The sequence below is a fragment of the Meles meles genome, chromosome 10, assembly GCF_922984935.1.
Source record: "Meles meles chromosome 10, mMelMel3.1 paternal haplotype, whole genome shotgun sequence".
Lineage (NCBI taxonomy): Eukaryota > Metazoa > Chordata > Mammalia > Carnivora > Mustelidae > Meles > Meles meles.
The window spans coordinates 48,070,335-48,096,167 of record NC_060075.1 but is presented as its reverse complement, the minus strand read 5'-3'; the positions used below and the strand labels follow the sequence as shown (position 1 = coordinate 48,096,167).

Sequence of the window (25,833 nt, the reverse complement as noted above, 5' to 3'; positions counted from 1 at the left end):
AACAACAGAACCTTCTCTGCCTTCTTTGCTTACCGATACTGTCTTCACTAAAAGGACCAATACTGCCCTCACGATCCCATGAGAATTGTTGGTTCTGGTGTTTTTGTTTTTAAGATTTTTATTTATTTCTTTGACAGAGAGATCACAAGTAGGCAGAGAGGCAGACAGAGAGAGAGGGAGAAGCAGGCTCCCCGCCAAGCAGAGAGCCCAATGCAGGGCTCGATCTGAGGACCCTGGGATCATGACCTGAGCCAAAGGCAGAGGCCCAACCCACTGAGCCACTCAGACGCCCTGGTACTGGTATTTTTAAACCACCTGATTTCAATATTGATACATGGGAGATCCTAATACCATAGGATTATTAAATACATGTTCCCATCTTTGTAATGTTTCCAAGTTGCATATGTGACTATCAACCCTTTCCTCTACTCCAGCCCATTGGCGGAGAAGTGTCCAGTGAAGAGTGCGAATCACCAATCATTGGGAACTGGGGAGTCAGAATCGCAGTCTCCCTGGGCCGGAGCCTCTTTGACTTCTCTCTGACCATTCAGCAAAAGAAGAGGACGATCTAGAAGCGAAGCTACATGGAGCCCGGTTTACTTAGAGGCCAAAAGGGAATTGCATTTCTCATTATGTAAGAAACTAGAGCTTAAAGACCTGTTCAGGTTGTAGCCTAACAAATGTGAAGATTTTCAGGGGCAGAGGCGGTATCTATGAGGGAGCTGTGCCTTAGCAGAGGTCCGTTTTCCTCTGTCCCTCATAACCTGGGAAAGTACGTGCTGGTGAAGTTTCACTCTGAGCAAACGACCTCATTGACTAAGTCAGTTCTCTCTCCACTGTTCCCTCCAGCCTGTCCAAGATAAGTTCAGTTTTCTAGTGCAGTGTCACTCCAAGCCTTTTTTTGTTGTTGTTAGAATGTGCATATTTTTTCACTTTTGTTTATTTTTGCCCCAAAGCCTTTGGCATTTCCCCCCAGTGAGTCACACTATGGGACCATTTCAAAATGATCTGACAGGATGTTTCTCTTCCCAGGGAAGATGGAAAATGGGTAAATGACGGCCTGTCCCAAGATGTTACCATGTTGCATGCGGGGATTTTAATAAAGAAATGGCATCTCGCTTGCCACCAAAGCCACTTGATGGATGGACTTACACGGAGACAGCCTTCTAGATCTTCCTTGATTCCACAGACATAAGATGGGAAAACTAAAGCATGGTTGTTAGGGGTTTGTTCATATCAGTTGATTATGGGAATCAGTCCTTTTATTTCCTCTGTTACAGAAGTTTAGCCTAGGCATTTGAGAAGTCAGATTTTGCAACAAAATAATTGAACTATCAGAGTTGGGAGGTTACAGATGGGAGGAGAGAAGGCAGAAGCAGGACCCTCACCATCCCCTGGCACTTAACCCTTATTCTCCAGGCCTCTGCCTCTGGAAACCCTCCAGCCTTACCCCTGCCCCCTCTCCCCCTCCTCAGTGTGGAAAACTCCTTCTCCCCAGAAGTAGCCACTCCCTTTTCTCCACTCTCAAAGGGCTTTGTGCTTTCCTCTGTTAGAGTACTTGGTGTTCTGGGATTATGGTCACGTGCGCAGTGGTCACCCTCTTTGCCCCTATTTGGAGGGGCAGGGAAGTAGGCCAATTTTGTCTCAGTATCTTCACCACCCAGGTCCTGTTGTACAGAAGTCTAATAGGGCATATTCTAATATAAGGTTACGAGCGTGTATGGGCCAGGGATTCAGGGGCATTTCTGTTCATAATGCTGACATGGGTATCTGCATTTTCCTAATCCCTTGAGACAAAACCCCACCTCCCCTGTCCTTGGTTCTCTCAGCCTATTTCCCTTTCTCCCTTTGATTCACATAATAAAAATAAAGTATCAGCAAAAGTTACTAGATGTGCAGGGCGCCTGGATGGCTCAGTTGGTTAAGCGTCTGCTTTCAGCTCAGGTCATGATCTCAGGGTTCTGGGATCGAGCCCCACATTGGACTTCTTGCTCAGTTGGGAGCCTGTTTTTCCCTCTCTCTCTGCTCCCCCTGCTTGTGCTCACTGTCTCTCAAATAAATAAATAAAATCTTTTAAAAAAGTTACTACAGGGCTCCCTGGGTGGCTCAGTTGGTTAAGCAACTGCCTTCAGCTCAGGTTATGATCCCAGAGTCCCGGGATCGAGCCCTACATCGGGCTCCCAGCTCCATGGGGAGTCTGCTTCTCCCTCTGACCTTCTGGAGGTCTGACCTTCTCCTCTCATTCTCTCTCTCACTCTCTCTTTCTCTCAAATTAAAAAAAGTTACTACATGTGCATGTAAGTTTTGATTACAAATATTCATTGGGATTTTAGAAAAATTATTAGCATGTATTCCCACTGTATGTCAAAATGTAGGGGCTGGTTTTAATCTTTCTACTGAGCACTGACTTCTGCATAAGGTGGGCATTTTTTTGCTTCCCAGCATCCAGGCCCCCTTTCGTCCAATAATGACACGCTAGGGTTTTTTTGGGTGGGGGGTGTAATTGTCTCCCCCTATTGGGTACAGTCTTGATGACACTGAGTTCAAGGTAGCCCACTCTCCCTTGGCCTGGGATGAGTAATCAGTGGTCACCACTATGTACAGTGTAGGACTGGGGAGAGGAGGCTTTTACTTAATCTTCGCAATGAACAATTTAAAACTTAAAGGTTTAAGAAAAAGAATAATATTTGCCCCCAAAGATCTGGCTAGATGCAATGACTTTTCCTGTTAAATCCATCTGAACAGCAACCACAGGCCTGCTCTCTCCTCCTCGATTGCACAGGGCCCAGGGGAATGCAGACAGCACCATGTCATGCTCCTGAAGTTGCCAAAAATCCCTTGAAAATGATTGAGCAGATGTCTTTTCTTGGGGTTGAGCGGATGTACATCACAACAGTCTGCTTTCAATTCCAGGCTTGTTGTCTTAGGGGCAACAAAATCAATCCCTTACAGGTTGGTTTTCTTTATGTTTTTTAAATCTTCAGAATTCTAATAGCAAGAACCATTACAGCGTGCAAGAACACTAAGTATCTGTGGGGGTTGCCGTGTTTTCGTCCCGGGCTGCACACCTCCTGTGTGATGGTGGCGTGGGGCGGGCCTCCCCCCGTCGTCCTTGCAGCAGGAGCTCAGCAAGAAGTGGTTTCTGAGCTTTGGAATCAGCGGTTTCAATGGCACGAAGACAGACACAGCCACAGCCTGTCTATCATCAGCCGCACGAGCGGGGGGCTTGCCATTCACCAGTAGAGAAGGAGAGGACACTGGACTTTCCAAAATAAATCAGGGCTCCAGTCAAGTTTTTTGTCACAGGCTCTGTCCTTGGTGTCTGGCCTTTATCAATCCTGTTTTTGGTGGCAAGGGAAGAGACGGTTGAAGAACTGCACATCAGCAAATAATGAAATGACCGCTCAGTACTTTTCAAAGAATCATACTTTAAGTTCACGTTAGGTCCTCTTGGGTAGAGTGGATACTGGCTCAAGATATGGCCAAGGATTTCGCTCATACAACTTTCAGAATAAAGCACATTTTTGTTTACTTTTATTTTTTTAAAAAAGATTTTATTTGACAGAGCCAGAGAGAAAGAGTGAGGGAGCAGAAGCAGGGGGAGCAGCAGAGGCAGAGGGAGAAGCAGGCCTCCCGCTGAGCAGGGAACCCGATGTGGGGCTTGATGCCAGGACCCTGGGATCGTGCCCTGAGCAGAAGGCCGGTGCTGAACTGGCAGAGATATCCAGGCGCCCCTAAAGTGAATTTTTGAGGATACAGACTTCCTGACCCCACCTGTTACTGACACTCACCTTCATCAGTTGAGAAAGGAATTGGGGATCAGGAGACGGTGTGTCTCCTCCGTGGAGAGAGATGGAGTTGAGGGAGAGACACCTGGGTTTGAATCTGGACTGGCCTGCCAATGGCTGTGGAAACTCAGCCAGTCTCTTTGCATCCATGAGGGGCAAGACCTCATCTGTGGAAGGGGAAAGCCATTTCCCTGGTGATGTCTCGGTGAACTTCTGGTGCATTTTAGGGGCTTAGAAAGGATAGCTGTTATTATTACATCTGATTTCACAGAATTAGGTATGCACAGCTCAAACAGACCCCTGTTTTGCCATTCGGGAACCACTTCTCAGGGGTCAAGGCTGGGCGTTGCAGACCTGCCCCATGGGCCTCCCAGTAGTCAAGCCCATTGCAACAGAAGTGCTTTTCTGCCTCCCCACAATTGCAACCCCAAGGTCAAATGAACTCACCCCCTGCTCCCCGCCTAAGCCCAAGGCCGCCACAGCGTTCAGCATGCCTCCCTTGCCCGGCAGCCCTGCTTTCTGCTCGGTGGGGCTGGGGAGAGCAGTGGCTTTGTTCCTGATTCCAGGTTCTGCAGATTTCAGCTTTCTCTGGTTTCGGCCAGCACGTGGCCAGGTTCCCTCTTTTACCTCCTCCAACCCTCCCTTTGCATGTATTTCTGGCACCTTCCCCACTCCACTGTCAGGCTGCCCAGGAAACCTGAACACTCCTGGGATTTTGCTGAACAGATTAAGTCCATCGGGACCTCTCTCAGGGCTCTGCCTCCACAGCAAAATGACCCAAAGGGCAGGTCTTTCCCTGAGATTGTGGGGCCAGTTCTATATATACACACACACTTATGTATATGTACTACAAGCAGAAAATTGTATAAAATCCTAACTATTCCTCACACCCACCACCAACACCCAGTCCTTCCTCCCCTCCTGCCGTTAGTTTCTGACTTCTCCTTCCAGAGGCACTTACCCTTTACAAAACTTCTGTGTTTCTTTTCCCTCCCTTCCTCCTTCTCTTATTTGTTTATTTAATTTCCGTTCCTTCCTTCCTTACAAATGAAAGCATGCTGTTTTGTTCTGTGCTGGACTTTTTAAAAAAGATGTATTTATTTATTTTTAGAGAGTGAATGGGTTGGGGTGGGGGGAAGGGCAGAAGAAGAGGGAGAGAGAGGTTCAGCAGACTCCCTGCTGGGCCTGAGATCAAGAAAGATCACCATCTGAGCTGAAACCAAGAGTCCACACTTAAAGGACTGCGTTGCCCTCCCAAACCCTCACATGTCTAGCTTTTTTGACTTAACCAAATGGGTACATAGTTCAAGGCCACTGTCAAATGTGGACTTTTTGGGACTCCTGGGTGGCTTAGTTGGTTGAGCGGCTGCCTTTGGCTCAGGTCATGATCCTAGCGTCCTGGGATCGAGTCCCATGTTGGGCTCCTTGCTCGGCAGGGAGCCTGCTTCTCCCTCTGCCTCTGCCTACCTCTCTGCCTACTTGTGATCTTTCTCTCTCTCTCTCTCTGACAAATAAATAAATAAAATCTTTTAAAAAAAAAGTGGACTTTTTCTGTCCTCTTAAACAGCGATCTCCAGATTTTTTTAAAAAGATTTTTATTTATTTATTTGATAGACAGAGATCACAAGTAGGCAGAGAGGCAGGCAGAGAGAGAGCGCGGGAAGCAGGCTCCCTGCTGAGGAGCTCCCTGATCTCCCTGCTCAGGGAGCCTGCTAAGCAGAGAGCATGATTCGGGGCTTGATCCCAGGACCCTGAGGTCATGACCTTAGCCAAAGGCAGAGGCTTAACCACTGAGCCACCCAGGCACCCCTTCTCCAAATCTTTATGTATCATGCCATCATTTATAAACTGCTGGAGGCATACCAAAAATTGTAAATATTCATTCATTTATAGAGTATAATCACACCACTACTGTGTCAATAACATTGACATTAGAAAATAGTAATCAAAAGAGAAATTTTAAAATGATAAAGATGAAATTCTACGTACCTAATTTTTGGAAGCTGTATTTGATTTTTAGTAGTACAAAGTACTTTTGCTTTCTAAAATATTACTGTTAATATTCTTAACAAGATCAATGTGTTGCATATGCCTTGTCATATTAGAAAAATCTTGGGTCACCCTTCTGTGACACAGCAGTTCAAAGTCTAACCAGACTTTGACTATGTTCACTTTGTTTTGACACTTGGTTTCGAAGTCCATCAGAGCTGAAGAAGACACTTTACAGAAGGAGATGAGATCCAAAAATGGAAGAAATACCTCATGAGATAAGCTTTATTAACTCCCCAAACTCATTTTTCAATCCTACCTTTTGTGCAAAGACAGTGTGTTGAAATTTTCCTTGATTTAAGGTTTTTGTTCTTTATCATGTGCAACAAAGTAATGGAAACATTTCCGAACACCTGTTTTCAAAATGTTGTTGCCATAGGTTGAATTTCTTTTGAAAAATGTGACTTTCTTACTGATTGTTAAAGTGCCACTTCAGCCTTGAAAGGACAGATTGTGGGTTTACTCTGTGTATGTATATATGTATGTATGTGTTTTTGTGTGTTTATTTTTAAAAAAATGTGCTGGGTGACGTACTAACAATAGCCACTTGCTGTGATGGAAAATGACAGGTCATCTGCAACACTTACCATTTTGTCAAAGAAAGAATGCATGCATTGAGAATTCTCATGCATTCTCAACCTCGTTCCCAGGTTCTACAACTCCCTTAAACACACTGGTATGAGGTGACCAGTGCAGTACCCGAGGCCGACCTGGCCATCCCCCATTGCATGGCAAAGCGCTGTAAGGATGCTAGGATTTGAAGGCTTTGTTTTTATGAAATCCAATCTCACTGATAGTATCCTATAAGCATGGAAGTTCCAAGTGGCAGTGGGCTGGACCCAGAGCCATGAGAAGGTCCCTTCCATCTCCTTCCTATATCTCGCTCACTGTGTGTAAGTTGCCCACAGTAATGGCAGCCACGTGGGACAACTGGCTGTCTCCTGCTTGGATCAAGAGAGGGCATCTTAATGGATTGTCTTGAGTGTCCCATGGAAGGTGTGTACCCCACACGAAGATTCTCTACACAAAGGACTCTCTCCAAGTAAATTCAAAAACTTGATTTCCTTTAGTCTCTGAACTATTCTTCCCTCCCTTTTGAAGTAATATATCTGCCAGTTGAGTCTCCATGGGACCCTCAGCAGAGTCAGCAAGGATTGCTCTGGGAAGACCTGGCAGGTTGTCCCCCAATACTTCCCACCGTCCTATGCCTGGGGAAGCGAGATGATAACCAGGACAACATCTACAACTTCCATTTATTGAGCTATATTATTTTGTGTGGGTTCCCATAAATACAGTTGATTCTCTTTGTTCCCTCTAGTTCTCTTCTATAACATCTCCCTAAATTCTCGATTAGTGAATTCTGAACCACTGCTCGTAGGGGAAATACAAGATGTGTTTCCTACTAGCCTCTGGTCACAAGATTTTTGTCTACCAAACATAACTTTGTTTTATGTGTGTTTCTGTTTAAGGATTTTATTTATTTATTTGAGAGAGAGAGCACGAGCGAGGGGAGGGGCAGAGGGAGAGAGAATCCCAAGCAGACTCCTTGCTGAGGACAGTGCCCCAAACAGGGCTCTGTGTCACAATGCTGAGATCTTGACCTGAGCTGAAACCAAGAGTCGTGTGCTTAACGGACTGAGCCGCCCAGATGCGAAACGTGTGTTTTGGTTTAAAGAAACCTTGTAAAATATATAATGTTCCTTTATTAATGTTGAATTCATGGCCAACAGCACTGTAACTTGTGTTCGAATGAAGACTATCTAACGGGTGTACTTTCTCCATAAGGCACACCAGAGCCCTCTTGCACTGAGGAACTCCAGACAGCATTTCAGTGCTATGCCTAGGAGCCTTTTAAATAGCAAAAGCATCAACAAAAATCACAAAAATGCAGAAAAATATGGCATTAAATAGACCACAAAAGAACACCTGTTTGACCGTAGCTGAAAACGTGCACATTGGGCAACTCACGTATTTCATCATGGCACACATTCACGAATGACCACACAGGTGAACAAGCACTGATTTGGGGGTTACAAATAAGTTTTAGTGAATGGATGATACAAATATGGAATCTATAAATGATGAAGATCGACTATGTCATGTCCCAGTGCCCTTGTGAAACAGATACTAGTACAATGAGAACTGAAAGGAACGTCAGGAGTCTCTCCCAGCTGTCTTCTTGGAGACTTCAGGAAGCTAGGACAGTGAAGTGACTTGCCCCAAAATGTCCAGGGCATGTAGGACACCCAGGGCACTGAACAGCTGGTGCCCTTTCCACTGCCCATTTTTGGGACCAAATGCAACAATTTAAATGGCAGGTGAGGCTATATGCAAAACTCTCTGCACACTCCTCCTAGCTTCTCTAAGATAATTAAACTCTGGTTTTGATCAGTGTTTGGTTTGATGTCTGGCGGAACAGGGGCACAGTGAAAGATAGCTATCAAAAAAAAAAAAGATCACAAACTTGAATGAAATCAGGCACAAAATGAGAAATTAAAACAACCCAAAATATTTGCAGCAAGAACATGTTTTGACTTTTCAAATTTAGTTCTCCAGTGAGCCAATTCATACAGGGGTAACATGAGAAAGAAATGATGTTGAAAAAGCCAAACGTGCTGGGGAATTTCAGAGATGAGAGCACATGTTGCATAAACAGGAGAGATGGGCCAAGATGTGACATTTTAGTTGGAAAATTACTAATGTATGCATATTTAGAAATGTATCTATTTTGATGCCAGATTATCTCAAATTTTTGTGATATGCCGACAGTTATACAAAACTAGCTTGTTCCTTATTTGGCTTAAAGATGTACAGGATTTAAAACCTAAATTTAAAATGGCTGGTAAGTAATGCAGCCTGCAGGCTGTCTGACAAATGTGTGCCCTTGAAATGAGCCAACACCCTGAAAAACGAGAAAGCAAAAAAAGAAGGAAAGAAAAGACGAAGATGTGGAGTGTTCTTAGAGTAAGAACCTCTGCGTATCTCCAATTGGTACATTATTACTTTTATATATAAGATTTCTATTTCAGAGTTCCAACCTACCTTTCTCCACATTCCAAAGTCGAGCCCACCACTATCATGGCTGCACCTGTGATAATTAGATGCTCTAACCCAGTACAATTACCAAACACTTACCTGTGTATATGATGACAAAGTCTTTTGTTATTTACAGAGCAAGATGCTGTTATAACTTTATTCACTTACTGCACTTTGCACATGCTCTTAGAAGGAATCAAAAATTCCTATTCAAGGCCTCAACCTTCCATGTATCTGCTTCTCTCTGAAACAGAGTCTCAGAATCCATTCTTCCCATCCATTAAGTTAAGAGGTCATTCTGATACACGAGTAGCATTTTCTTAAAGTTAATTTTGTCAGGAACCATCTTCCCCAAAGAAGAACCTTCCTTGTTTCAAGGATAATTTTTATTGATGAGAAACATTTTAAAGCAATAAAAAGATAATTCTCTTATTTCTATGACAGTTTCCATTTAGAAAATTTTCTTCTCAAAGATTAACACCACCCACCCTCCCTGCAATATTCTTTCTTTTAGGAAAGCAGCTTATCCATCAATAAGGATCCCATCCTCTCTCAAAAATGAATCGATTAATCATGTCAAAAGTTCTCCGAGGCTGGTCATAGGGTAAAATGTGTCCTCCACCGCGAACAATTACCTTAGAGAAGAAAAAGAAAAGTTAAAATTTTAGAGAAATGGATGTTCTATATGAATGGGAAGTTTTAGTTCAGATTGAAGTTTTATGAGAGCTTCCATAAACTACAGAACATATCCTATCAACCCATGCCGTTGAATACGCTGATTGTCTAAGTGTTGATCGCTTTAATAATAGGCACTTTAAGGTAGAGAAGTTTACGGTTGTGCGGTTATTTAATTTAACACAAAGTTGCGTTCATCTTTCACACGGATGGAACTTGAAAAGTGTCTTTCTCCTTTTGGGAGTGAGCTGTCGGCTAGCACGTGCTGTCTGTTATTCTAACCTGGTGAGGCTCCTGAGGTGTGAAGACCTACCCTGGGGCCACCTCTGCCCCCCAACTGGGGGGAGGGATCTACCCAACTTCCTCTTCCATCCCCTGAGTCACGTGGCCCTCACACTGAGCTCTACCTGCCATCTTAGTCTCGGCCGTCAGTACAGGGGATATTTTGATTCTCCAAAAAATTGAAACAACAAACATGAGAAATCCTTGACACCCAAATTTTTAAAAGGCCATTTTTTTTTGAGTAGCACAGAATTAGAACATTCTTTTTCCCCAACATTTTATGATGAAAAATATTCAAACATAGAGTAAATCTGAATTTCATAGTCTTACCACTTCGATTCTCTCATTAACACGCACTTTACTCATTTTTCACACTATCCATCCTATCTTTTAAAGTCAAATACAGGTATCAGTCCACTTCTCTCAGATGTTATGTAAAACTAACACACAATGAAATGCACTTGTGTTACGTGCGGACTCACTGAGTTTGGATGGCAGTGGTACCTGCGTCACCTAACAAGATATATAAAGTATTCTGAAATACCTAGAGTTAAGGTAAGTTCAGATCCTTGTGCTTGGTGTCATACCAATGGGGGGGGGGATGCAGAGGAAGACCAATGGGGGGGGGATGCAGAGGAAGGGTGGCGGGGGAGGGGACTAGTCTCTGTATTCAGAAAGTCTCTGGTTTCAGCAAACGTTCCAAGTAGAAAGGGAAAGAACTGACACGGTGTCTGACACGGTGTTGGCAGACCCCCTGCAGGAGCCAGCGATATGGCCTGCTGTGTCCGATGGCATATGTAGAAAGTGGGCAGGCGTTAGTAGTGGATGAAGGGAGTGAACACAGGCAGGAAAAGGATCACATTCAGTAAGTTCTAGCTGCTAACTCAAAATCAGCAGGTAAAGGCCACCTTAACAAGGCCCTTCATAGCTAGTTTTACCTGCCTCCATCAGAAGGGAACTGAGACAGGAGAAAAGTACACATATATTTTCATAGTGCATTTAATATATTAATAATCCACTCCCAACACCCAGCATCTTATGACCTTGCTGTGAGGAAAGTGGGATCAAAACGATTAGATGAATTTTGCTTTGCAGCTCACAGCTACACAAGTTGTGCACTGCACTACTAACTTCAGAGAGCTCCATTCATACCAACCTCGGTGACTGAGTGATATGGAGCTATTAGGAGGGTTGTCCAAGTCACACAATTATTACTCAGAGAATGAGCTGGGACCTGGCTTTGGATGCACACACCAGTGTTGTTGTTTTTTTTTTTTTTCAAATCCCAGTATTTGTATAATAATTCTTTACATTTGAACCAAACTTTCCAGCTTAGTCATAGAACATTTTGCCTGGCTCTCAACTGCCCTCTGAGGCAAGTAAGGGAAGTGGACCACCATTACAGACGTGAAATTGGACTTAGCCCTCATACGAAATTGGAAACACCTGGTGCATGCCACATGCCATCAATGGCCATTTGGGCCTTGCTGCCATGACAGCGGAGCCTGTCTACGATGTGCGTACAAGCTTGCCTCTGGAAACTCACAGGCTGAGAGTAAACACTTGTGTGATATGAGCCCCTGCATGTGACTCTAGAGAAGAATTTTTGCTGCCCCCACAATCCCAGGCTAGAATTCCCTTCCTGTAGGTTCCCATCCAAATCTCCAGCTCTGGCAGGAATCTGATGAGTGATTCTGTGCAACTTCAGCTCAGCTGAGGACACTTAAGGAAGTCGGGTTTGTGACAAAACCCAGCTGCTGCCTCCACTGGAAATGAATCTGGCAGCAATGGTCCTGAACAGCGGTAAGCTGAGTCCAAGAGTCATCCTGCCTCCTCGACCAGAGCTGCAGCTAATGGGGGGTAACAGAGTGCTTTATGGCCTGTGCCTAGACTCAGAGCGCAGGAGCACAACTCGAGGCACAGCAAGCTGTGTGACCTTGGGCAAGTAACTTACATGCTCTGAGCCTCAGTTTCCTTCACTCTACAATAGAGAAAAAAGTATCACGTCTTGGGAGGAGAGTTGGGAATTACGGGAGCAATTTGTGGAATAATGTCCATGGAACATATGGCATAGCGCCTAGATGGTACTCAACAAATATTAGCCGCTGTCATTATTCTTTCAACAGTTGTCCCCATTCAAAATCCAGGGTCAAAATGCTTGTATCAAATTACCCTAAACCACTGTATTCCTATGTTAGCATTAAGACATCTTGGGGGACACCTGGGTGGCTCAGTCGGTGAAGCGTCTGCCTTGGACTCAGGTCATGATCCCAGGATCCTGGGATCGAGCCCCACATCGGGCTCCCTGCTCAGCAGGAACCTGCTTCTCCTTCTCCCTCTGCTCTCTATCTCTCTCTGTGTCAAATACATAAATAAAATCTTAAAAAAAAAAAAATCTTGGTTTCAGGGAGTTGTTTAAAACAGTGGTTCTCAAACTTGAATGTGCATCAGAACACCTGAGCTCATTAGAACAGACTGCTGGGCCTCACCCCTACCTTCCAGCACTGAAGGTCCAGGGCAGGGCCTGGTAATTTGCATTTATAACAATTCTAAGGTGATGCTGATGCTGTTGGTCCATAGACTGCCCTCTGACAACTGCTGTTCAGAAGAACCTTTTCCATTCGCTGACATACCAGGCAATTCTCTATTTGTATCAAGGGAGACTACAGACAGAAATTTGTTTGACATCTACTCATGGCCTCACCTTAGTCTATTTTCTCTTGATCATACACTTTCCTGGTATATATATATACACACACACACACATACACACACATTCTAGAGCCACGATAATCAAGTGGTGAAGAAGAGGTGATAAGGTTGGGTGTTATAATTCTTCTTCTCAGTAGCCTGCATCACCCCCAGTCCGGTTCTGAGCTGCTATATGTAATGATCAAATGTCATCACGGATGGCGTCATTAAGATTGGAAAGAAAAGCTCATTTGGGAACAAAGTCTTTTTCACACACAGCAAAATTCTAAAGTATGTCCCTTAGCACATTGACAGCATTTTACCAATGTTAACCTCAAATAAATATGTAAGTGTGGGGGGAAAAAAACAACAACAAAAAACCACTCTGTTCTTTATAGCCAAGCTGCTCACCATTCACAAATCAAGGACACAAACCACTCCGTGGTTTTTAGAAGTGTGTAACACAATGTGACAGGGCTGTGATTCTGTATTTAAATGTGACAAGATTCATCTCAAGTCTCCCTGGATAGAAATGGTCTCATCATCAGAAACTCTGTATGTTGGATGTTTCCACACAAGAGCTGAGACCTCTAAACTCATGCATTCCAGATGTTCCAGAAGGTCACAGATGTGTCATGAATTTTAAAAGGGTTATGCAAACACTTTAAAGCTTCATTCCACTTTATTTATTTATTTATTAGAAAAAGGTACAATCCTCCCTGGAACTGGAAACAAGGACCTGGGCAGCAAGGGTCTCCCAGTGGTGCCATTAGCGGTGACAAGATGGAGAAGGAAATTCACACTGGGAGTGTGAGTGTAGGTTTGTCCGGGGAGACTTCGTGGGGGTCTTAGAGGAGCAGCAGCAGCAGTACTGGGTGGGGTGGGGTCGGGACACATGGCACCCAGAGGAAATACCCTTGCAAACGCAACAGGACGTGAAAACCACATGGCACCCACCACAAGCAACAATCTGCACAGTGTTCCCCATATGAAGGGTTAGAGGGGAAAGAAAAGGGAGGGTTGAATATACAATTACTAGTGAGACCATATGATGCCCTATATGATGCGGTGATGGGTGTGTGTGTGCGTGTGTGTGTGTGCGCTAAAATAAAATAACCTAAGATCACCATTCTAACCATTTTTAATTGAACAGTGAGATTTCATACAACCACAGTGTGGTGCAACCATAACCACTATCTCGTTGCAGAATGTTTCCATCACCCCAAAAGGAACCCTATATCCATTAGCAATCTCTTCCTATTCTCCTCTCCCTCTGCACCCCTGGCAATCAGTAGGCTGCTTTCTGTCTCTGCGGAGTTGCCTATTCTGGACGTATCCAAGAGGGTTTCAAGCAGGGCAGTGATATGCTCAGATGTGCATCCTAGAAATATGACGTTATGTACAATAGGGGAGCTGATTTGGAGGAAATGATACTGAGGCAGGGAGGTGACTTGGGAGGCCGGCTGTTCAGGTGAGAGAGGATGTGGGTATATGGGAGAAATGGGGAGAAGGGGAAGGAGAAGAGGGATGTTGGGGTGGAAGCAATAAAATCAGGGACTAATCAGCTGCAAAGGTAAAGTGCAAGTGTTCCCCAGCACATGTACACATCCTCCCCATTTCAGCGTTCTGACATTGGCAGCTTTGCAAGGGGTAGTGCTATTAACAGAGAAAGAAGGAAAGAGGCAGGTTTGGGAGGTGGGCAATGTGGGATAGGTTTATAGCTCTTGTTTTTCACTCTAGGATGATGCAGATGCAGGAAAAGAATCTTGCTTGTTACGGTTTCTGATTTACACTAAAGTCATTTTATTATTTTTATCTTATTTCATATTTATAAAATCTTACCTTTTAGCTTTCAGACTATGAGCACACATAGAAATGGAATAAATATGCACTCAAATAAAGAATATACTAAAAAAAAAAAAACCAAAAGGTACTTGGGAATGAGAATAATGTTAGCAGCCACCTAAAAAAGAATGGGGCAACCCACTTAAAAAAAATCAGTAACAACAACAACCCCACCTCCCCTTCCCCGGCAAAAGCCAAAGTTGGGTTTTGATCAAGGTTGAGCTTCCCCTAAAATAGGGAAAACTTGGGAGTTACCAGTGTGCACTTCTAGTGTAGCAAAGCATTCTTGAACAGGAGGGGAAAAGGGGCTTTAGCTGACCAAAATGTAGCCATCACAGTGGGACATATCCCTAGAGTTATCAAGTAGCTTTGGTGCTACCTGACAGTTCCCTAAGGGCTTTCTAGATACACCATCTTACCTAATTAGTTGCAACAATATCATAATTTGGGATTTCCACCTTTGACTCTGAAGCAACAGCATGTGTCGAAACAACCCCTTCTACCCCCCACAACACTAAAAGCTGAATTTAAAAAAGGAATGCTATTTGAAAGTATCAGAAAGCAACCAGGACTTGAGAGGCCAAGAGTGTGGACAAAAGAGAGTCACAGAGAAGTGAACTGATCATTTTGTGCTGCTTCTCTCTTCTCTCTTTCCAAGCTTCTCTTGGCAAGAAGTCCAGCAAAAAGTGACAGAAAAAGGAATGAACAGCTATGCGGAGCTTAGCGTGCTTGGGAGACCAAAAAATAAAAACAAAAGAAAATGCAGAAGAGACCAAAGATAAAATTTGGAATCGCAGGCTTGTCAAGGAGGCATGGCTCTGAGGGATACCACAGGCTTTCTCTTAGACCCACGAGAAACAAGGTCTTAGAAGTAATGAAAACCAGAAGCAGGTTAACCCTCCCCAAATCTGAAATCCAGGACCAAATCACCATGTCAGCCCCGGATTGAAGCCACTTGATTTGTCCTTATATTAACTGCCTTTCAGGAAAAAATCAAAGCATTTTTGGAGGAAGATAACATCATTTTCCTATATTTTTGCCCAGGATTCAGTAAAATGTGGTAGTGTTGCCAAAAGATTAGCTCAAATGACTACAACAAGGGGAAAAGCAGAGAACAGAAAGAGACCACAGGGATCCAGATATTGGAGTTATTGGGTATAGATTTTAAAATAACTATGGGGGCCCCTGCATGGCTCAGTCGTTAAGCATCTGCCTTTGGCTCAGGTCATGATCCTGGGGTCCTGGGATCAAGCCCCGCATCGGGCTCCCTGCTCAGTGGCAAGCCTGCTTCTCCCTCTCCCACTCCCCCTGCTTATGTTCCCTCTCTCTGTGTCTCTCTGTCAAATAATAAATGAAATCTTAAAAAAATAATAAAAATAAAATAACTATGAAAAAATTATTTAAGAAGTTATGGAAAACACAGAAAAGAGAAAAAAATCCATGGGACGACAAACTATTTAACTATGTTTAACTGGAGTCCCAGAATTAGAAGAGAAGGAAGGCATTATGGAAAAGACATAGTAAAATATAGAAATCATGACTAAAAACTCCCCCAAATCAACAGAAGTTGTCAAGCCACAGCTTTGAGAAGCTCTATAGACCTAAGTTGGAAAAACCCAGAGAAAACTAGCCACATCTGGGCACATAATTGGGTATACTGCTAACACCAGAGGGAGAAAGAAAATCCTAAAAGTTGGCAGAAAAAGAAACTGCACTTTCATAATTTCAAAGAAGCAATGAAGCTGATTAGTTAACAGAAACAATGGAAGCTAGAAGACAGTGGAATTGTATCGTTTTTTTTTTTTTTTTTTTTTTTTTTTTAAGATTTTACTTATTTACCTATTAGAGAGAGAGAGAGCAGAGGGAGGGGCAGCGGGAGAGAATCTCAAGCAGGCTCCATGCTGAGTGTGGAGCCCATGTCCTCATGGTCATGGACCTCATGATCCAGAGATCATGACCTGAGCAAAAAAGAAGTATTGGATGCTCAAATGACCAGAGTCACCCAGGTGCCACTGTATCCTTTGAGTTCTAAAAGGAAGTAGCTGCCACCTAGGATTCCCACATAAATGACTGCATAAAGGTATTTTCAAGGGGGGAAAAAAAACTGGAAAAAGGAATACCAGCAGATCTGTAAAGAAAGAAGGATAATCATCCCTACGGATACACAAAAATATGGAGGAGAATGAAGAGCAACTGAGAATTTACATGTGTAAATAAAAAGAATGTCAATAATAATAATAACGTCTTGTGGAGTATGAACCACATAGAAGTTTAAAAAAAAAGATGACAGTTGCACAAAAGGTGGCATAAATTGTACTGTCAGGTACTCACACATCTGGGAAATGATAAATGTACTAACTCAGAGTCAGCTTTCTTCAGTCAGTATGTGTGCTGTAATTTCTAAAAGGACAGACATTTCCCTGATGTTTAGAGCCGCACTATTTACAATAGCCACACTATGGAAGCGGTTCGTGTCCCTTGACAGATGAATGGATAGAGGAGATGTGTGTGTGTGATTGTGTGTACACTTCACGCGCGTGCACACACGCGCGCGTGCACACACACACACACACACTGAAATATTAGTCGTCATCAGAAACAATGGACTCTTGCCATTTGCAACAGCATAGATGGACCTAGAGAATATAATTTTAAGTGAAATAGGCCAGTCAGAAAGACAAATACCGGGTGCCTGGGTGGCTCAGTTGGTTGAGCAACTGCCCTCGGCTCAGGTTATGATCCTGGAGTCCCAGGATCGAGTCCCACATCGGGCTTCCAGCCCTGTGGGGAGTCTGCTTCTCCCTCTGACCTCCCCTCTCAAGCACACTCTCTCTCTCAAATAAATAAAATCTTTAAAAAAAAGAAAGAAAGAAAGACAAGTACCATATGATTTCACTCATAGGCGGAATTCAGGAAACAAAACAAAGGAATAAAGGGGAAAAAACGAAAGAGAGAGACAAACAAGAAACAGACTTGTAACTACAGAGAGCAAACTGGTGGTTACCTGAGGGGAGGTGGGGGGGGTGGGTGAAATATGTGATGGGGGTTAAAGAGTACAATTATGATGAGCACTGAATACTGTATAGAATTGTTGAATCACACTATATTGTACACCTGAAATGAATATAACACTGCATGTTAACTCTACTAGGATTAAAATTAATAAAGAATAAAATTAAAGGACACATAATAAAACAATGTATCATCAATAAGCTCATACTGGTTTTAAGAAAAAGCATTATGTCTCCAAAAGAAAAGAAAATAGAAGGATGAGAATCAATGGCACAGACATGTCTGTGCAACATGAAAAACAGACTTCTGACAATCAGGGAACTTTTAAATTAGAAGAAATCTGTTGATCAAATAATATACCATCTTTTTAGAGAGATACAGAATGAATGCCCGAGACGTGAAGACCCTTTAATCAAATCTCTTAGCCTCATCTCACCAAATCAGCTAGGTGTTTCAACGTGCTATGCATGTCTCTGATTAAAAAAAGAAAAAGTCATGGAAATATTCTCTCAATTAATTCCAAGAATCTCTATGTTAATTTCATCAAGGTTGGTATGAATGACTAAAGTTACGGCTTTCTCTTCCCTTGATCATTATCACAGTTGGAAACCTAAAAGCACAGTAGTAGAAAGTGATTCGGCATGGTGGTCAAAGGCATGAACTCAGGATTCAGGAGGTATGGGTTTGAGTCCAGCTCTGTGACTTTGGCAAAGGGACTTAACTACTTCTATTTTCTCATCTGAAGGTAAGAATTAGGGTGACCAGTTTTCCCGGTTTTCCCTGGGCTGAGGGATTCCTGGAAACAGGATTTTCAGTGCTAATGCTGAAAAAGTGCCAGGCAATCTACGATGGTTTGTCACCCTAAGAATATTTAACTTTCTGGGGTGCCTGGGTGGCTCAGTTGGTTGGGCAACTGCCTTTAGCTGAGGTCATCATCCCGGAGTCCTGTGATCGAATTCTGCTTTGGGATCCCTGCTCAGTGGGGAGTCTGCTTCTTCCTCTGACCCTCTCCTCTCTCATGTTTTCTCTCTCTCTCTTATTCTCTCCCTCAAATAAATGAATAAAATCTTTAAAAAAAGAGTATTTAACTTTCTGTATGGATTCAAGGAGATAATGCATATTAACCATTGGATGGTACTCAATTCACAAATACATAATAAGCTCACACCACATGCATATAGACCTACACTAAGCCCTCAAGCAATAGTCATCATACTATTATTTCATTTTTTATTGTCAAAGGAATATTTTTTCCCTTTAAGAGTGGCAAGATCAGAAGCTACAACACTAATAAATATAAGATATAGTACTACACTTTTCAGAAGGAAAAATTATATTGTTTATGAGGGACACTATTTCTCTTCCAGGCTTTTTTTTATTTCCATGCTATAAATTCTTCCTTCCCATGGAAAAGGTCCCAATTAAAGTAAGAAAGCAGATTGAATATGAGCTCAAACTTCTGTCAATATGCTTGACTTAACTGTCTACAGCGAATTTTATCCCTTAAACCTGCCAACACCATGATCCATCCCATTCTTTCCCTCCACCCCCTTTTACCACTGCAATGCCAAACACCCTCGTCTCCTCACACAGAAATGTCAAGCAAGCAAGACCTTACTTGTCTTAGCAGAATGGCATAAAGCTGTTCTGCCTTTTTCACCCTTTTAAGAACCCACTTTGCAACACAGGATTTGATGTTGATAAGAAGTAATCAAAACTTTACTTCCTCCACGTCCAGCTTTATATTTGAAATCCACAAAGAGGGAAATAGAAAAATCCAGTTTGTTAATTACTCTTAACTCAATATTTAACTGTATAATATATGTCTGTAGTTTTCTTTGGGAGGAGAGGACAGGGGTTACAGCAGCAAATGCTCTCTGCTAGGAGTGTGAAGACCTAGAGTCATCGTCCTCTGGGGAACAGGGAGATAGGAGTTGGCCAACCTGCTCGATTTTACCTCCAGCAGACAGCAGTGGGGGAATGACTCTAGCATTGTGTGCTGGAGCTCAGCCACTGGTCCGGGAGAGCGGACTGTGCAAATTGCTGCCCAACTCCACATTCAGTGTGGTGTCATGCTGGTAGTTTGCAATTAGCCATGGCGGGAATATTTACACTACGGAAATTGGCAAACACTATAGATCAGTGTCTCCCCTCCCTCCCACGCCGGTTTACTTTCCCTACCCTGGTTTTCTGACATTTTGGCTCTCTTGGGGAAAGAGGAAACATTAGAGCATTCTTTCTCTCTCCCAAAATAAATCAAAGAAACATCTATTCAGATCAGTAAATTGTAAGATCCAAAACCTCTCTCTCTGAAATTTTGGCTCAGGAAATCAGATGGGCCAGGTTTCAAATATTTGCAGAAAGATGAGAAGGTTCTGCTGCCTGCTTCCATTCCTGCCTCTCCTCCCCCCCAGTATAATTGACAAGAAGAGTTTCAAGACCACACTACTGCATTCATGGATGTTTCTGTTTGTGTCAGAGACCCTGTGACATTCTGAAGCTGGTCTGCGTGGGACAGGTATTAACCAGAGAAGGGGTCTAGATTCAACTGTGTTCCTGACCCACAGCTTCAGGGGACCCCAGAACTGATAATGTCCCCAGGTTCCAGGAACTGAGGACATGGGACATGCCAACATTTCATGTTGGGCACAACATTTTCATGATGCCATTGGTTGAAATAAAACAAGGCACACAGTTTTCACTACCAAGCCAAAGACTGTCCAGAGCAAAAATAGTACCCGTGGTCTAGTTGACAATGGGGCAGTATCTTAAGACAACTTTATTTTGTTCCTTCACACTGCCCCTTTCTCTGCCCCACTCCACCCCCCACCTTGTTTATTTTGGGGCTCTGTTTAACATTTCCGCAATTTTGTGGATCTGGTTACACTTCAAATTAAAACAAAAAATGTTACTGTTTAAAGAGCAAACCCCAATTCCCTCTTTGTTCCTCAAATATCATTAATTTTTAAAACCTATTCTCCATGTGTGGATAATACTTTAAATGTTAGTCTTCTTAGTATTTATTCACTTCCCATAATGAAATGGTTCTGTTAAATTTCAATAGATTATTAAAAACCACTCAACAGCTAAGAGAAAATTATGCATCATTGCCTAGCTGTTATACCTCAGTAAATAGATTTGCTATCCAATTTATATTTTAAATAATACAATAAATTAGCTCTCTGAGTATTAACTAAGTGCATATTTGGGTAGCTTAATTTAGAAGCATTCTTTTTATGCTAATCAGCCCGCTCTAATGAAATAGAACCCCATGAACTAAGAGGACTCTTGGCAAATAATCAGAGTAAAATTGGGAGTTGCCATTGTTTATTATTTCCTTTGTTTTCAGGAAGCAAGCTGTGTGGGTTTTTTTTTTTTTTAAAGAAAAAACCCCAAATGCTAAAAAGTCAATTTTTTTTGAAGGAAGGGACATTCTAATCAGCCCCTGAGATAATGAAACTTCTACAACTCCTCCCATAAATTTATTTTCCAGAATATTTCTCCTGTCTTCTCCTGTGTAACACAGAAGGAAATCGTCTTCAGCTGACACAAACAATGCATCCTTTCTCCTTTGAAGGGAATTGCTTTGAACTATTCATTATCTTAGCACGCCTAGTCTGTTTCCTAGAAGACACTTTGGTATATATGATGGGTCAGTGACCACAGCATCCCTTGAGAAATGCAGTTTTGTTTTGTTTTTAGAAATCTTATTTGTTTATTTATTTATTTGCGAGAGGTGAGGAGGAGCAGAGGGAGAGGAACAAGGAGACTCCCCGCTGAATACGATGTCTGACCCCGGGGCTTGATCCACAACCTTGAGATCGTGAGCTGAGCTGAAACCAAGAGTGGCCACTTAACCCACGGAGCCACCCAGGTACTGGTTTTAAAACACACACACAGGGGCACCTGGGTGGCTCCGTGGGTTAAAGCCTCTGCCTTCGGCTCGGGTCATGATCCCAGGGTCCTGGGATCGAGACCCACATCGGGCTCTCTGCTCCGCAGGGAGCCTGCTTCCTCCTCTCTCTCTGCCTGCCTCTCTGCCTAGTTGTCATTTCTCTCTGTCAAATAAATAAAATATTTAAAAAAATAAAATAAAACACACACACACACACAAGATGGGTGTCAGTATGAGGTAGGGGCCAATTTGAATTTCATTCACCAGATATGCACTGGGTGTTGGAAAATGTGCTAAGGGGGTTGCTACAGAGATAAATGATACGTTATTCCTGTCCTCAAGGAGCTCAGTGTCAAGTAGGGGAGGAAAGCAATTAAAGAGTTAAATGAAAGAGAAACCCCAGTGTGGTCCATGCACAAAGAGATGCACAGAAGGAGGTATTCTGGGAGAAGAAGGGCTTCCTAGAGGTAGTTTGATTTATTTGTTCACTTATTTTTTATTTATTTATAGGTAATCTCTATATCCAATGTGGGGCTTGAACTCGGGACCAACAACAGTGGCATACTCTACTGTCTCGGCCAGCCAGGTGCCCTTTAGAGGTCATTTTAATCCCTGAAGAAATGGGAGCTTTCTGGGCAGCCAGAAGAGCAGAAAGGACCTTATAAGGAATGAAGATTTTATTCTGGAAGTAGCAGGGAGTCAGTGAGAGGGTTTGAACAAGGGAAAACATGATCGGACTTGTGTTTTGGCAAAAGCACGGAGAAAGAGTAGACTGGAGAGTAAGGGGACTTGTTAAGACCAGCTATTGTCAAAGGAAGTAGTTTAAACCACAACAACTTAAAACACAGAGCGTTCTTGAATAGCATCTTCTAAAACCTGGGACTTTTCTTAAAACATCACAAAAGCAAAACCAGTCCCATTTTAGAATGTATAAAGTAGGGGAGCCTCTTTTTAAAAATTTCCTCAAAATGCTGTATTTTTAATTACTTTATTTAAAATCAGTGTTTTTCTCTTTAAGTAGTTCTTTGTGGTTTCTTTGTCGAGCACTAGGAAATGAATAAAATCAGCCCACTGAGAAGGATTTAGAAAGCAGATGTGAGTAATAGTTACCAATTTTCTGGTAAGACACACAGCAAAGCAACTGGCTAAATGACTTCCTTGCTGTTTTGGTGGGAAAAATGATGGAAGTTGAGGGTCCTTGTGTTGTGTTGGGGCAAGATTCAGATTCTCTTCCCGATGGTCTAGGGCTTGGCTGCAAATCCAAGGCATAAACTGAAATCTATTTTAGTAGTTGCTTCTTTATACTGAGCCACTGTTGGTGAGTTGAACTGAAAAGGTGCTGAGGGACTAAATTTCCTGTTGGTATTTTTTTCAGCTGGACATTTTTTAAGAAGATTTTATTTATTTATTTATTTATTTATTTAGAGAAAGGGAGAGAGACTGAGACATTGAGACAGAGAGCAGGAGCGGGCAGAGGGAAAAGAAGAAGCAGACTCCAACTGAGTGGGGATCCCAACATGGACATGACCCTGGGATCATGACCTGAGCCAAAGGCAGACATTTAACAGGCTGAGCCACCCAGGTGCACCTAAGCCAGATATTTTGATAGCTAACCTCAGCACAGGACATCCAGAAAGAAAAGTGCATCTGCCTAATCAAGTCAGTGCTAAGACTTAGACATGACATGTCCATCCCACCCGTTTGCTGTGTTTGGAGGCTACAGTCTTTCCGTTTGACGCTAGCCAGAGAAGATAGGAAATACAGCAAGAGGGAAAGAAGACAAATCATGAATGGCAGACATGGGAAAGGGCATTAAGCCTCCCCTTCAATTTCACCTTTCCACGGGGAAAAAAGTCTAGAGACAAGTCCTAGAGTGGGTGAGAGAGTGAAATAATCTGATCTCTTAAACATTACTGGCAAGGTTATAATCAGTTTGGAAAATAGTTGGGCATGATCTGATGAAGCTGAAGATGCTCCAAACCCTATGAACTCATCAGTCCCACTTCTAGGCATGATTCTTAGACAAACTCTTGAACATGGGTACAAGGAGGGCAAGAATGTGCACAAAAGCAGTATTTGTGGTAGCAAAACACTGGCAACAACCCACATGTCCAGCAGCGGTGGGATGGCTGAGGGACAGAATCAAGCAGTGGAATACTATATGGCAATAAAAAGGAAACAGCACAACTGAACCCATCAGCATGGATGAAATCTCAACATTGCTCAGTAGCAAAAGCATGTTATTACAAAATCCATACAGAATAATTCCTTTTATAGAAAATTTAACATGAGAAGTGAAATATTTATATAGATGTATATCCGTAAAACTATTACTTAAAAAAAAAAGGATGATGGGGTGCCTGGGTGGCTCAGCAATATTAATAAAATATTAAAAAAAAAAGGATGATAAAAACAAAATTCAGTTCAGTGGTTCGCCTCCAGGGGCAATGAGAGAAAGGGGTGGGATGGGCGAGGACAAGCTCTTGGTAATGTGGCATTTCTTAAATTGGCTGGTAAGTACAAAGGGGTTCATTTATCATTACTTGTTTTATCTTATACAAGTATTGTACATACTTTATGATTATTCAAATTTTTTTTTAGATTTTATTTATTTATTTGACAGAGATCACAAGTAGGCAGAAAGGCAGGCAGAAAGAGAGGAGGAAGCAGGCTCCCTGCTGAGCAGAGAGCCCGATGTAGGGCTCGATCCCAGGACCCTGAGATCATGACCTGAGCTGAAGGCAGAGGCTTTAACCCTCTGAGCCACCCAGACGCCCCTTGGTTATTCAATTTGTAACTTAAAGAAAAAAAAAAAAAAGAGAGAGAAACCTCCTATAGTTGCTGCCAAACTCACAAAAATGAATCTTTAAAAAATTTAACGTGTTCTCTGTCATGCTCTTTTCTTCTAACACAGAGCTGATGAGATGGACCATGTGTCTAAAACAGTAAGTGGGGAGGATACAGAGAAGCAATTAAAGGGAAACAAAAGCAAAAATGGGAAGTCCCCCCCTGGCAAGCAGCTCTACGAAGACAGGGCTAGTGCCAGAATCTAAACCTTGGGACTCTGATTGCTGCATAAGAAAATAAATATTAGGAACAAAAATAAACACCCACATCTCCATGCTGGACAGCAGAAGAGCAGAAAGTTCAGCAAACAACTGGGGTTTCTGTTTTGCTGCATAGTTTTTTACTCTCCAACTCTAAACTCCTATATTCCTCTTCTTCCCTGTTTCCATATGTTAGAAGCTCAGTGCAAATGGGAAAAAAAAAAAGACAAAAACAAAAAGACTGGATGCTTCATTTATTGTCAACAGGGATGTTTCAGATGACTGTTCAACCAGAAGGGACTTGATGCTTTAGAAACATCTCATTACTCAATGTAGCCACTTTTATTTACTATTATTAGACTGCCATGTAGCAAAATGTGGAACATGTCCCCTTGCTCTCTGTTTCTTACGCCCCTCACCAAGACCAGTTTCTTTGTTATGAAGTTACAACTGGAAACAACTGCTGTAGTTCTAGGCCTTTCTGACAAATAATGTTTAGTTGAGGCCTAAAAACATAGTATCTATTAAGGATCCTATTAGACAGGAGGAGAGCGTCTTGCTCTATGGGAACAGATGAATGCTAGGACAGGCAGCAGCAATAAGTATTTCTTCCATGCTTGCTAGGTGCCAGGTAGAATGTCAAGTAATACACAGATACCCATAATCTCAATGAATCCTAGTAACTAATCCCTTCATAAGGGAGATAGGTATTAATGTTATCCCCATTTCATGGATGAGGAACCTCTTGGAGAAGTCAGGTAACTTCCCCAAGGTCCCACAGCTAGTGAGTGCTGGAGCAGGTTCTGGCACAATATCCAGTCTTTTAATCTCAACACTCTGTAGCTTGAGGATGGTGAGAGGAAGAGCTAGAATTGCCAAGGTAATAAGACTAGAGATAAAATTCAAGTCTACTTGAGAGCTAAATTTGTAACTTTTCAATCTGGGGTCCACAAAGGCTAAAGGCGGTCTGTGGTTTGGGTTGGGGAGGATCTAGAAAGTATTTTCAATAATTCAAATCGTCTAATGCACGGGCTCTTGGTCTTTTGGTGCCAAGGTGTCTTCTGCAGCCTACGGATACTTCTCAGAAAAATATTTTTTTTTTTTAAGATTTTATTTATTTATTTGACAGAGAGAGATCACAAGTAGGCAGAGAGGCAGGCAGAGAGAGTGAGAGGGAAGCAGGCTCCCTGCCGAGCAGAGAGCCCAATGCGGGACTCGATCCCAGGACCCTGAGATCATGACCCGAGCTGAAGGCAGCGGCTTAAACCACTGAGCCACCCAGGCGCCCCTCTCAGAAAAATGTTTTAAAATACATTTTATATATTTACATATACATATTACAGATTACAAATGAACTCATTATATTGAAATCAACAAAGTCATAAAAAATAAAGTTGTGATAGAACAATATATGTACTTCTCTATGCACACATTCAGTAAGAACAACCAGTGGGTTTGAGAACTACTGTAATTTCAAAGTAACAGTGATGGTGATGCTGTTTCAAGGTATTTG

The 25,833-nt window shown here is 42.6% G+C and overlaps 1 protein-coding gene across 1 annotated transcript in view; it reads right to left on the bottom strand.

Moving 5' to 3' along the window:
• Positions 1-9,244: 9,244 nt before the first annotated feature.
• CPVL (carboxypeptidase vitellogenic like) overlaps positions 9,245-25,833 on the bottom strand; it is a 131,033-nt gene continuing 114,444 nt past the window's right edge. The window contains exon 13 of the mRNA XM_046019973.1: positions 9,245-9,508. Within this exon, the coding sequence (XP_045875929.1) occupies positions 9,404-9,508 (105 nt within the window). The 3' untranslated portion in view covers positions 9,245-9,403. The remainder of the gene's footprint in view (positions 9,509-25,833) is intronic.